The 14564-nt window shown below is 41.3% G+C and overlaps 1 protein-coding gene across 2 annotated transcripts; it reads right to left on the reverse strand.

Moving 5' to 3' along the window:
• Positions 1-261: 261 nt before the first annotated feature.
• LOC115134091 (adhesion G-protein coupled receptor G5-like) lies at positions 262-12937 on the reverse strand. Of its 2 annotated transcripts, none has more exons than XM_065011863.1 (14): positions 12381-12937; positions 6364-6458; positions 5791-6252; positions 5584-5635; positions 5091-5205; positions 4876-4998; positions 4582-4710; positions 3904-3946; positions 3305-3411; positions 3066-3181; positions 2532-2791; positions 2302-2401; positions 1901-2181; positions 262-1469 (listed from the first exon to the last, which is right to left on the reverse strand). In XM_065011863.1, exons 2-14 carry the CDS (start codon positions 6428-6430, stop codon positions 1351-1353), a joined length of 1974 nt encoding a protein of 657 aa, XP_064867935.1. In that variant the 5' UTR covers positions 6431-6458; positions 12381-12937; the 3' UTR covers positions 262-1350. The 2 variants fall into 2 exon arrangements, with proteins under 2 accessions (XP_064867935.1, XP_029523585.1); XM_029667725.2 differs by having other exon boundaries at positions 5791-6237; positions 12381-12935.
• Between the last annotated feature and the right edge of the window lie 1627 nt (positions 12938-14564).

Raw genomic sequence — 14564 nt, forward strand, 5'->3', positions numbered from 1 at the left:
TTCAATCGTTTGTCTTGCCCGTTCACAATCCATGTCTCAAGGCTTAAAAATGATTATTTTAACGTGTCTCCCCCGCTACATCTGCACTGATTGAAGTGGATTTAACAGGTGACATCAATAAGGGATCATAGCTTTCACCTGGATTCAACTGGTCAGTCTGTCATTGTAGTTGTATACAGTGCAAATATTTTACTTATGGATTATATAGACATCAATTATTACATATATTTGTAGTTACACATTCAAACTAAGGTCCTGGTGTTCTTTTCTTGTACAGTAAACTTTTATTGAAGCAATACACATTTACATTCATACTAATATACAAATACAATACGTTTTCAAAAGTTGCAAAATATATACACAATGATGTGAGCCACACAACCAGTCATGTTTTCTCAAAAAATAAATATCTGTACGAGTGAAAAAATAAAGTGCAAAAAACAGTCTAACTATGATCTGAATGTACAGTGTGTCGGTCACAGAATAGAGCAAGTTGCCAACTTAAACCAAATGTCATAGGCCATCATCTGAAAGACACTCCGCAGACATTCTACAGAGCGACACTTCTATGAGTCCCTTTCTGAGTAAAGTAGATGGGGAAAAATCACTGAAACAGTACATAGTTTTAGAGACGTTGGAAATTACAAATCACCTACCGATTATCCACAATCTTAATTGGAATGTCTCCCGTACAGCACATTTCAGGTTCATCTAACTTCTTCTAACATCCGTATGACTGATGTATGGGCTGCCATTCTCTTTAAAACTATGTATGAAAGTTTGTTACATATGGGATTTGACAACATGATGAATGGGTAAACGATTAGGCTCAAAAGTTTGAAATGACTGATATCTATTAAATAATAAACGTACACAGAATAAAACAACCATTTTAAGGGTCGGCCTGGGACTTAAAGCTGGAATCCATAGCGATGAAACTGCAACATCCGTTTGCAATATTACAACAACAAAGACGTTTCTTCAAACAACGAACACCCGTTTTCTTTTTGGCCTCTGACATCATCGCACATGTGATAGATCAGCAGAGTACTATATTATTATTTTACCACGATGCAGGATGCATCTCTGCCCCATTAAAAATGTTTTTTTAACAAATGCGCCTGGGGCGATCAGTGGCGCTGTTTCACCTTATGCAGATTTTAGCTTTAAGCTTTCATTTTGACAGTAGTTTTTTACAGTCACTCCGATATGTGTATGGAAATGGCTTGTGCAGTACAATATTCTGAATCTCAACCCCCAGAGTTGGAATGTTCTGAGTGACAGTGTTTGGTACATTGCTCCTCCTTTTACCCTACAAAAATATGGTATCCCATGTACCCCAGCTCAGCTCTACTCCTGTAGCATGTGTTGCCTGGTGGAAGATGCTGTGCTACTGCTGCCATCCAAACTAGACCCCGATTGTTTCCGCATCCGATCAAGAATGTAGAATCGAAGCATCAGGAAGAAACCTATGGGACAGACCACAGAATGTTTCAGATTAGTTCTGTGATGGGCCAATAACACCTTACAGAAGCAAGAGTCTATGCTCCAGAATTAGATTCCAGATTCTGATATCAAAACAGCCTATAACCAACATCATTCTAAGCTATTTGTAACAGCTAAACCCGTATTGAATGTCACTTATTTCAACAGTTGAGAAACAAATGACATGGAAACAAATCCATATAGGTGTCTTTAAAATGGTCACACCATAAAGTACAGCTTTATGGTGAACTTCTAGCAGACTGGTTGCAGGGAGGTTTTCTCCTGATATGCTGCTGAAACAACACTTTTACAGGGCATTGTTTCAAAGCAACACAATGGACGGTGGGCTCTGACAGCCTCCTTTGGTCATGTGACCATATGAACCTTTTGTTAGACTCAACAGAGGTGGACCTACCCTGTAGGGAGTTGAGGATGCAGAAAAGGAAGAGGATGAACTCAGAGAGCTGTCCAAAGTCCAGGAATTCCAGGCCCCATGAGGTCCCAAATAGGCAGCTGAGACCCCAGATACTGATGAACGCCACCTTGTTCTTCCTCCACTCGTCTCGGTTCTGGATCTTTCTCTGGACCAGGAAGAGCATGATCAGACCAGAGAGGACCACTACAGCCAGGAAGGTCAGGTTGATGAAGTAATGGGCTAGTAGGCCCACAGAGTCTGGAGAGACATCCATCCAGCACCTAGAAGACCATGGTGAAAAAGTATGAATCACTGGGCTGACTTACTCACCACTTCAGTCAAATGTCCAAACTTGAACTACTGTTCATCTTTCAGGTGCAGTAGATCCAAAGTGCACTCACATCAAGTAGGAGTTGTCGACATCATCACTGGACACAACCTCTATCACACCGTAGACTTTTCCAATGGCAAGCAGTACAATGACCGGAACAGCTGGGACACCTGGACAGAGGATGAAAATGATGGTACAGTAAAAGTCAACGGCTTAAAGTTGTACTCAAGTCAATTGTATTCATCTACCAACAATGAGCAGTGGAATATAAACCAATTATTTGCGTATGTTTCCACTCACCAAAGCCAACCAGGTGCCAGACGTAAGTACTGGGGGAGGGGCTGAACACTACATAGACCAACCAAAAGGTGTGTAACCCTTCAATAGACATCCAGGAGAAGGAACTGAGCAGAGCATAGTGGAGAGCCGCCCCAAAAACACAGCATGCCTTGTTCCCTCCCACGTTGGCCACAATCCCTGTCAGGAAGAAGAGGAAGCTAAGAAGGAACAGTGCCATGGCCAGACCTCGATGGACCGCTGTGGACGGGTTCATCTCTCTCCTGCCACAGTGCAAAAAGAGGAGAGAAAGTTAGGGAGAGAGAGGGAGGGTTGGAGGGGGGATGGAGGGAGATAAATAAATAGACAAAGATAACTGTTATGAAACGAATATCACTCATATCTTGTTTTTTTTAAGACATTTAGGAATTTCCCATGATCTCTGAGATATTTGCACAACATCATTAGGAAGTATTGTCACATGTTGAGGCCTGGTAGGAGATATTATGGGTAGGACGGGCTGCAGGGAGACAGATCCTTGCGCGTGAGGAGAAGTACCTCTGTTTGTTAAGGAAGATCATGAGGACAACACAGCTCAACGTAGAAGCGGCACAGCCCATTGATGTAATGACCGTTAGAGCCTTCAGATGGCGCACTGGTCGTGGTTCTAATTGCTGAGGTGAGTAGAAGACAAAACCAATTTTAGGCCTACTATTACAAATCTACTTGATTAGTTGTTATTGATTTATTCAAATGATTGCCCATGGAAATATTCCATGATAGAGGTTATAGCTCACCACTAGGATGGCGAAGTATGTGAGATGATTACAGCGGCATTCTGTGTCCTCTGCACCTTTTTGTATGGTCTCACAACCTTCCTTTTTCCATGTGACCTCTGCTGGATCTGCAACAATTAAACCAATACCAATAGCCTTAGCAAGACCTGGAAATGCTAACCCTGCATAATTAAGAATTAAGGCCCGAGGTGGTGTGGTATATAGCCAATCTACCACAGCTTAGGGCACGACGCAACGAGAAGTGCCTGGATACAGTCCTTAGCCATGCTATATTGATCATACACCACAAACCCCAGAGGTACCTTACTGCTATTATAAACTGGTTACCAACATAATTAGAACAGTAAACAAGTAATTTCGCATCATACCTGTGGTATATTGCCTGATATACCACGGCTTTCAGCCAATCAGCATCCAGGAGTCAAACTACCTGGTTTATAATTTCTCATTTACCACGGCTTTCAGCCAATCAGCATTCAGGGCTCGAAAGACCTGGTTTCTAAAAATTAATAAACATCCTCTATATTCAATACAAAAAATAATAATACAAATAAGTACGCTATTATTGCAACAAAGATTAAACATGTTTCTTTACAAACCTTTCTTTGTGTCCCAAGAAACACATTTTCTTGAGTGACTTGTCTGAAAAAGAAAAGTCACAAAAGGGAGGTGAGAGGCAAGTAGGGACTAACATATTTAATTCACCACTAGATGGTGACCTGGATACTGAACAACAACACATACCAAATATTGTATATCTGTCTGGCATGCAAGATGAGCTGCAATCATATTTTACAAGTGTTACTGTTGACCGACTCACATACTGAACAGAAAGGATCAAGTGTACAATGACCTGAATAAAACATTTTCAATTGAACTGATGCACCAGTATCATTCAAAATATCTAAAAGTGATAACACTAAGGGCCATGCTGAGATAAAGTCCAGAAACACTAAACACTACAACCATACAACAGAAAGTTAACTTTACTCTAACTGTACAACTGTTTAAGAATACACATCTACTGTACTCAGAGGCAACACCCCTGTGATGTACAGTATTGAATAAAAAGCTACTTGCTACAGTACAATTGCTAGAGTGACTCATTCTGAGATGAGACTTTTTTTTTCTACAAATCTTCCACTTTTGTTTCCTTTCGCTTCTGAAAGGGGTTTGTGCTCGGAGAGTTTGAGACAGTAAAATACATCAAGGGGGGAAAAAACGGCGGCACTTCAAGTCTAAGACACACACATGCAGTCAGGCACGCACACACTTACTGGTATGACAGAATGATGGAAACCAATCCTGATTGGCTCTGTAAGGTTGGTGATGATCTCGTTCTCCACGGTGATTCCCACCACATCTTCTAGAATCCTGACGACATTGTGGTTTGCCTTAGGATGCCACTGTGAACACACAACAACCAGAATCACAACTACACTTCATAGTCTATGGACAACGATTAAACCCAGTCTCGGACTACGACTGTTTTGGTGCTTTAGTGTAAACTGTCATGTACAGCTTACATAGACTAGGGTAGCAGCCAAGTGGAAAACCCCATTGGCTCTTACCTGGAAAAAGGTACTGTTTTTGAAGTAGGTGCAGACAACCTTGACCTTTTTCTTTTCTGGAGGTTTCAGACAAGAAGGCAGGTGAACTGATGGAATCATTTGAGGAGGAACTCCTCGAGGTGCCTGCACAATACCAACACAAGTTATTTATACAAATCGTATAACGTGTGTGTGTGTGTGTGTGTGTGTGTGTGTGTGTGTGTGTGTGGTCTTACAGGCAGAGTGATGTTGTAGCCCTGAAAGCCTTCCTTCATCTCCACCACAGTGCTCATGGCACAGGGCAGCACCACGTTCCCCAGCACCTTGGACCTCATCACTGTCTCCTCTATCCTACAGACCAATACAGACATAGATTGGGTTAAAAAATACTATCTCATACAGGTTGTTTCTATGCATTACATATAGACATTACTTTTGGGCATGTGATGGTGATATAGAAACTGCTGTACAATAGATGGAAGTTTTGTGTACAAACCAGACCCCACCCATTATTCACACTGAGCTCAATTTTTTGGGGTCTGTGGCCTAAGCTCTGCGGCTCACTCATAATAGATTGCGTCATACTTCACTACTGCCCTAAACATGTTTACAACAACATCTTGTCATGCTGGTTAGTCAACTCAAGAGGATATGCATAGCCATAGAGGATAAAGGAGTTTGAGAGATGACATGGAGGGGTGTAATTCAAAACAAAGAGGTACAACTTACATGTTCACTTTATCACCAGATCCCTTACTCGCCTCATCACAAAACTCGTTTTCTGAAAGGCAAAGAATCCATTCAGAAGCAGTCTAGTATTTATATTGTCAAGACTGTATAACACACCCAACATGTAGTTAGATTAACAATAACTTATTAAAGTTGATTTCCTCATCAGACAATATAACTGACAAGATAACTCAACGGCTTGCTTACTGCAGTTGATCATTCCGCCAAAAAACCCATAGGCTGGGTGTATTTGGTAACTTATGATATCATCCTGTTGTGTCGCGTTGAGTATCCCGTACATTGAAATCCCGTATTTTTTGCCTTGGGACAGGTCAGTGCAGCAGTTCCCCTGTAGACCAGATGACCAGCACAGAGTGTGGTTCTTTCCATTCACCTCTACCCAGAGGTGGTCCAGAAGTGGCTCCCAGTACATACAGAAGGGTCTCTCTCTTGCCTCTGGGCTCGGGCCCAGCTCGATGACAGAGGAGTTCTGACATTGGGCCGTTATCTGACCATGGATGGACAGGGAGCTCTCATTGGCTGAGATGGTGATGTTGCCACAGCCCCTTTTAAAATCGTGAGCCAGAGTTAATTTCCCGTTGCCATGGCGCCAGGTTCCACACATTTTGAAGTTCCTGTCGTTTTCCCCTGATCCTGTTTGGACAGTTTCTGAGAATTATTTATGTTTTACTTTTGGAATTTTAAAGAAACAGAATCCCTCTCAATTTATACAGTGTTTTGCTTTATTTGTAGACCATTGCAAATAAAATGTTCTCTTACCTGATGCAAAAAGGGTAAAGAGAAAGATCATCCACAGGGTCCCTCCAAACCCCTGGTTGGGCCCCATTGTTACTGTATGGTTTCACCTTTGACCTCTATAAAATGGCAAGAAGAACAACACAGTTGTAAAACATGAGTACAACTCAACTTTAATTAGTGTTCCAGACACTTCTCTCTGTGAAAAGCAGGATAGATCTGTCCAAGGGTGACTGCAGTCACTCTTTCAAACACATATCTGTACCATTCCTTCCAGGGGCAATTATCTCATTATTTATCATGTATTCTCTAAACAACACATCTCCTAGACATCATTCCTCTTCTTAGATACACTTATTCTTATCTTTTTAATATAATGAACTATTTCCTTATCAATAAAAACATTTGTTCACTCCTAAAAATACATTCGGGAATTGGCAAACACTGTACACTTAGAAAGAATTAGATATATTCTGAACAATAAATTATCAACATTTGATCAAATCTGGCAGCCTTTCCTCTCCTACTTGGACGAGTCGGCGCTGTGAATTTGTACTTATTAACGCACTCTCAATTGTAATATTTTAATCTACCTTTGGGCAGCGTGTGCTGGCCCTACCACCCGAGCAGTTAGGAGGGGGGATAGGGGATGGGGGGGGGGGTAGGGGGGACATCTTCCCTCTTTCTTTCTACGTGTCCTTGTTTTGTATGTCGTGTTTTGTATTATTTGTTCTGCACCCAGAACTCGGGGTCTTGTTGTTCGTGTCTGCTCCTTTATGTTTAGATAAGAATTGTATACCTGTCATGTATACCTATACACCATTCTTGTGTGTGTGTAAATGTTTAATAAAAATATTTGAAACAAAATACATTCGGTGTCCTTTCTTGAGTTCTTATCAATGAGAACACTGTTTTACTTCCATCAGTCCCGTAGACACCATTCAGTGTGTCTTGTTTTCACTGTCTTCGATGACAAGTGTGTGTTCTGAGGGCTCACAGATGCAGACTTACCAATGAATGCTAATTCACTGTATTCACACTAATTCCCTGTCTGAGAACCAAAATATATCACATTAGCTATTCTGCAGAAGACGTGTACAACCCATGTGGCTGCTGCCATGGTGATCGAAGCATCTTCCCACAGACACACGCCACAGTCTTTCATTTCAATTCCAACTGAGCTGTAGTGGCAGACGTGTGACCTACCTGTGTACAATTTTAAGTGTTAGTGAAGCTTCTTTAAAAAAAGGGTTTCAAAAGGGTTCTTCAGCTGTCCCTAAAGGATAACTCTTTTTGGTTCCAGGTAGAACCCTTTTGGGTTCCATGTAGAACCCTCTGTATAAAATGTTCTACCTGCAACCAAAAAGGGTTCTTCAAAGCGTTCTCCTATGGGGACAGCCAAAGAACCCTTTAAGGTTCTAGAGAGCACCCTTTTTTTCTAAGAGTGTATAGAAATATCCCACTGGAAGAAGTGAAGCTACACTAAAGCTACCCTGAAGAAAATGATAGTTTACTTATTTAAAGTTACTTGGGAAAAGTAGTTCACTACATCCAAACTACTTTGTGAAAAATTATTATATGTAAATCTGAAATGTCATAGACTACAAATTGCAAGAACAGATCACTTGGGTAAAATGTAACAGAATGTTTAATTTGGCCTAATAAACACATGTTTTATGTAAGAATTATGCAGGTCTGATGGTGAAACATAAAGGAAATTCTTGCCTACTTCACCCATATTTTATTTTATGCTAAAAAAGTAGTGTGTATTTCCAGTCGGTAACTACACATGGAAGCTAGTTAAGAGAGGATTCCGCTACATTGGTAGATCTATCTCTTTTCAACATCAGATTACAATTTTTCTGTTCACACTAGCCTCATATGTGGTTACTGCTTCCTGTGTGAGTGCAGCTATTATAGCATACCGTAGATACCATAGTGTATAGACAAACAAAATAAGGAAAACCAATTCAAACTATACAGGAGCTTCTCATCTAAACCATATTGTGCATAGTGTTGCACACTTGATTAATGCAATGATATTATTCACAAATATTTGTGTGGATATTTTTAAAGCCTTTACTTTACAAATTGGCTAACAGAAAAAAATGCTGTCTACTGGTATTAAGTTAAGGTAATTCTTGCAGGGACATTATCTTTATGCTGTATGACTCAGAGGGGGGGTATGTGGTGTAGATGTCTCCCACAGGATCTCAGTGTGGAAGACATCTCTTGAAGACAGATTTGAATCTAGATCTGTCTAGAGATATGTCTAAATATACAAAAGTATATTTCCTGGGACTAGTTTGCGTCGTCAAAGCAGTGTAGTGTAAAGAGGACTAAGATTGAGGGGACTGGACGGAATTTTGGCTAGCTAACGTTAACAATGCTAGCTATTTTTGATCAACTTTGCTAGCTGTACAACATACATCAGAAACCTGTCACCCGCAAATGCTACACACCAACAAGCACTGAGCTAAATGTTGACACAGAAAGGTTTCCTACGGATGTTCTCATGGACGCCAAAATGTATTTCTTATGTCATGAGCGTGAGCACCAACACGAGTGAGACATCAATCGATCCCACAATTGGCCTCCTGTAAAAACAGCATCAGTGAATGACGTGTTCTATATGTCTTGATTGTGGTCTCTGTATTTCCCCTATGTGGTGAGAGAGTCGCAACAAAAGTGTATTTTTAATAAGGCGTGTCTTCCCCGACTTCCCCGTTTCAGGTGTTGAGGAACTTCTCCATTTCCACACACTTTTCTCCTCTGAGTGGAGTTTATAACCAAGTCTTTACCTATCTTGCCTCCCTATACAATAGTTGTCCTATGCTCAGAACATATCTCACACATAATCTAACACAATGGGGTCCGGTCACACAAGTCTGCAATACTACTCTTCTCCATTTCCAACCACTCGTTCTTCCTCTCTGAGCGTGGCCCTCTTGGCAAACAGATCATACTACTGATAAGCTATACTACAGTTTTGTACTTTTCAAGTAGTGCATTGTGTAATTCCAGTTAGGAATTCGTTGGACTATACTTATAAGAAATGCACAGTCCCCCCCCCCCCCCCCCCCACCGCATAATCAGACTTCACATAATCAACAAGTGCACACAAGGTGCTCAGTTCTCGTCTGTTTGAGAAGGGCGAACCCGACCTCCACCCAGTCTCTGCTCCCACCCCCTCTCCATTGTTCAAGCCGAGGGCTTCAACGCAGTGAAAGAATGTCCCTTTTCACTTCTCAACTTTGTGTGTGCGTGTTTGTGTGTGCGTGTTGACACAGTTCATACAGTTATAAATGCTCAAGGCCAAAGCATGTTGTATAGTAGCTAGCCACATAAGGCATGAGCTTGGTGACAAGAATTACACATACCATTGTGTAAGAAACTCAAATTTCCATTTTGATCATTCTGATGAGACGGGTAAATTCGCACACGCATTTTGTCACACTACCTGATTATAGCTATGCAGCGACGCTCCCCATCCAACCTGGCAGAGCTTGAGAGGATCTGCAGAGAAGAATGGGTGAAACCCCACAGATAAAGGTGTGCCGAGCTTGTAGCGTCATACCCAAGAATACTCTAGGCTGTAATCGCTGCCAAAGGTGCTTCAACAAAGTACTGAGTAAGTGGTCTGAATACTTATGTAAATATAATATTTCCTGTTTTTATTTTTAATACATTTGCAAAAATTTAGAAAAACCTGTTTTTGCTTTATCATTATGGGGTATTATTTTTTCATATTTTCTAAATTGTTTAGTATTCACTATAATAGTGAAGACATAAGCTTCATAAGGTAGTCATTTCAATTAAGTAAATTTGTGGAATTTCTTTCCTTTTTAATGCGTTTGAGCCAATTGTGACAAGGAAGGGGTGGTACACAGAAGATAGCCCTATTTGGTAAAATACCAAGTCCATATTATGGCAAGAACAGCTCAAATAACCAAAGAGAAATTACAATCCATCATTACTTTAAGACATGAATCAAGACATAAGACATGAGACATGAGTCAATCCGGAAAATGTCAAGAACTTTGAAAGTTTCTTCAAGCGCAGTCGCAAAAACCATTAAGCACTATGATGAAACTGGCGGCTTGAGGACCGCCACATGAAAGGAAGACACAGAGTTACCTCTGCTGCAAAGGATAAGTTAATTAGGGTTAACTGCACCTCAGATTGCAGCCCAAATAAATGCTTCACAGAGTTCAAGCAACATCAACTGTTCAGAGGAGACTGCGCGAATCAGGCCTTCATGGTCAAATTTCTGCAAAGAAACCACTACTAAAGGACAGCAACAAGAAGAAGAGACTTGCTTTGGCCAAGAAAACCGAGCAATGTACATTAGACCGGTCCAAATTTGAGATTTTTGGTTTCAACCACCGTGTCTTTGTGAGACACAGAGTAGGTGAATGGATAATCTCCACATGTGTAGTTCCCACCGTGAAGCATGGAGGAGGAGGTATGATGGTGCTTTGCTGGTGACACTGTCTGTGATTTATATAGAATTCAAGCCACACTTAAACAGCATGGGTACCATAGCATTCTGCAGCGATACACCATCCCATCTGGTTTGTGCTTAGCGGGACTATCATTTGTTTTTCTACAGGACAATGACCCAATACCTCCAGGCTTTGTAATGGCTATTTGACCAAGAAGGAGAGCGATGGTGTGCTGCATCAGATGACCTGGCCTCCACAAGCAACCAACCTCAACCCAATTGAGATGGTTTGGGATGAGTTGGACCGGAGAGGGAAGGAAAAGCAGGCAACAAGTGCTCAGTATATGTGGGAACTCCTTCAAGACTGTTGGAAAAGTATTCCAGGTGAAGCTGGTTGAGAGAATTGCAAGAGTGTGCAAAGCTGTCATCAAGGCAAAAGAATCTAAAATATATTTTGATTTGTTTAACACTTTTTTGTTTACTACATGATTCCACATGTGTTATTTCATAGTTTTGATGTCTTCACAATTATTCTACAATGTAGAAAATAGTAAATTAAAGAAAAACCCTTGAATGAGTAGGTGTGTCCAAACTTTTGACTGGTAATGTATATTAAGGGGAAAGGGGGAGACCTAGTCAGTTGTACAACTGAATGCCTTCAACTGAAATGTGTCTTCCCGCATTTAACCCAACCCCTCTGAATAAGAGAGGTGCATATTAACCAATTTTAGAATAAGGCTGTAACGTAACAAAATGTGGAAAAAGTCAAGGGGTCTGTATACTTTCCGAATTAACTATATATATTTTCCCTGATGTTTCTTATATCTCTCAGATATAGGAGAGACACTTCAGAACAAACTTCCTTTAGATTTTTTGGGGGGGACTATCTGTTGTTCCATGCAGTGAATCTGTTACTCAATGCATTTGTATGGGCTAATGGCAGTAAGGCCAAATTTAATTTTTCATCAAATAATTTTTAACATATTTTTTTATACTTAAAATTCTAATTCAAATAGCTAAATGATCATTGGTATGACCTTCTTAAAACAATTCCATATAGCTTATTATTTTGTCAACCTGTCAAGGAAGTGGGCAAACATTAAACTGCACAAAAACCATCATCCAAGCATTGTTGAAAATACTAGCAGCACCTCATCCTTTGATTCTGCATTTCATAATAGTAATAAGTAATACCATTACAATTACGCCTACTAAAAGTAAGAACAGATACAATTCGGAAGAAATTTAGCCAAAATCAACTGTCACATACTTCAGAGCAATTTATTTTTGTCTACTGTATCGGTCAATCTGACAAAGAACTGAATATGTTACCTTGACTTGATAACTATCAACAACACAAATGTAAGAACTGGTTTGTAACGGGTTGTAGCCTAATTTAGCACAATGTGAAGCAGGCCAAATCTGAGGTTCACTATTAGACCTTTAAAACATAGAAACACCTGCCTCTGCTTTGTCAATACATCCATTGTCTCCACACTGAATGCATTAACCGGTAGGCTACACACACACGTTATGGTGAAATTAGGAAAGAAATAGAATATCACAGATTAGTGCAGTAAAAAAAAGTTGTTTTTACCGTTACACAGTCGGGAAACCGTTTGCTCCTCTGCTAAAAGTGTTGGTTATGGTTTTCCGTCGATGTCTCCCTATGAACGGTGCTCTTCACAACTGCCCACGCGGACTATAGGCTTCGCTATACGATAGTGACAGAAACAGAAACGGTCTGTGTGAAGTGGAAGGCGAAAAGAAACCGGATTCTTCCCAGAAACTCAGACAGCCACCGCAGCGTGTGAAAAGGAGCTCAGACATACATGACTGGAAGTTTATCTTTCAAAGACTCGGCTATTTTTAAATGTCATTTTGGCAACTACCAGACACTTCAGCACATCTGACACTGCACCGGCACCCGGGCTACACAGTACAGCCACATAGAAAAGGTTCCAGTGTTGTTTGAGCTGCCTAACCCTGTATATAACCCTTAGAGAATAGCTGTCAGCACTGACAAGGTGTGAGCGCCAGACTGCCTGTGGGTGTTTGGTAAGAGGGGCAACTGTTGTGAGTTTTTTCTCTAGAAGAAGAATAGAAAATAGGCTATTCACTATACAATCTATTTTAGGCTATAACGTGTTCCTAGCTCTGGCTTACTGTACGTTTTCTTAGAGAACTTCATTATCTAGATGTAAAATGTACTTCTTTCTTTTGTTATGCTCTGTTATTTCCCCAAGGTTATCAGCAGTAGGCTAGCCAACTGTGATATTGTGCCAAGTTAATGTTTAACCATGGGTAACAATTACCTGTAGACACTTTGACATTTGGCATTTTGGCAAGTCACATTTCTCAATGAAAAACCTTTTCACAGGACGGAGAGAGAGGGAGAATGATGTAGAGTCTTCAGCTGTCCGTACAAGAGGATGTGCGCATGGGAAGACAAAAAGCCAACAAAGGGATACTTGTCTGATATGTGGAGTGGAAGAATTTGACCGTTTTATTTTATGGCTGTTGCCCTCAACGAGATACGGATAAGTCCCATTTCGCTGGTGATGAAAGGGGCCTGCTGATTCTCTGTGGCTTGTTTTTTTTTGTGGTTGGTTTCGGGAATAGGACAATACAGAATACATATAGGCATAGGGGGCTACAGTTGAGGGTCACAACTGGCCGCCCGTCCAGCACTGCATGCACCCCGACACCCCAATAACTGTCCGGCCTACCCCAGGAGTTAAAAAAACGGAAGCAGAAATGTCCATGAGAGACAAAGAGGAAGTTTAAACAGACAGTGGTTATGATGGTTGATGATGAGTTTTTTTCACTATTAACTCCGCCAGTCAGTTAAGTAACAACTTCACAATGGTTCCTCGGCGCTCACACACAACAACTTCACAATGGTTCCTCGGCGCTCACACACAACAACTTCACAATTGTTCCTCAGCGCTCACACACAAATGCCTATCATCTGTTATAGAAGGTCTGTCATTTGTTAAAGAGTTGTATGTCAGGACCCGGTTACGAACCCGGGTCTCCGGAGTGAGAAACAGTCACTTAACCAACTGAGCCACGAATAGTCGGCAGAACCCAGAAGATGAGGCAGACACAGCAGTACTTGAGACGGTGTATTTAATGTAGTAAAAAGTGAAGTCCTTCAGGAACACATGTAACTCCACAACCTCAAAAGGAATTCCACAAGAACAAAGGTAATCCTCCAAGACAAAAAAGGTAAATCCACAAGGTGGTAGGTATAGCACAAAAAGCCTCAAAAGATACTCAAAAATAAACAAACAAGAACAAAAAACAGAATTCCACAAGAGCGTCCACCGGGATCAACAAGAGTTAACAGAATACTAGGGCTGGGTGCTAACATACAAACACAGAGCAAAGGACTGAGGAAAACAAAGGGTTTAAATACAATCAGGGGAAACGAGGCACAGGTGCAAATAATAATGGGGATCAAGGGAAAACAAAAGGTCAAAAGGCACAATGGGGGCATCTAGTGACCAAAAACCGGAACAACCCTGGCCAAATCCTGACAGAATCCCCCCCCCTAGGAACGGCTCCTGGCGTTCCTACCAGCTCTCTCAGGGTGGAGAGCCCTGAACTGACGAATGAGGTCAGGGTCCAGTATGTCTTTGGCAGGAACCCAGGAGCGCTCCTCGGGACCGTAGCCTTCCCAGTCCACCAGATACTGCCAGGACCGCTGCACCCGACGGGAATCCAGTATCCGATGGACGGTATAAGCCGGCTGGCCTCCAATGACACGAGGCGGAGG

The sequence above is a fragment of the Oncorhynchus nerka genome, linkage group LG27, assembly GCF_034236695.1.
Source record: "Oncorhynchus nerka isolate Pitt River linkage group LG27, Oner_Uvic_2.0, whole genome shotgun sequence".
In the NCBI taxonomy this organism is placed as follows: Eukaryota; Metazoa; Chordata; class Actinopteri; order Salmoniformes; family Salmonidae; genus Oncorhynchus; species Oncorhynchus nerka.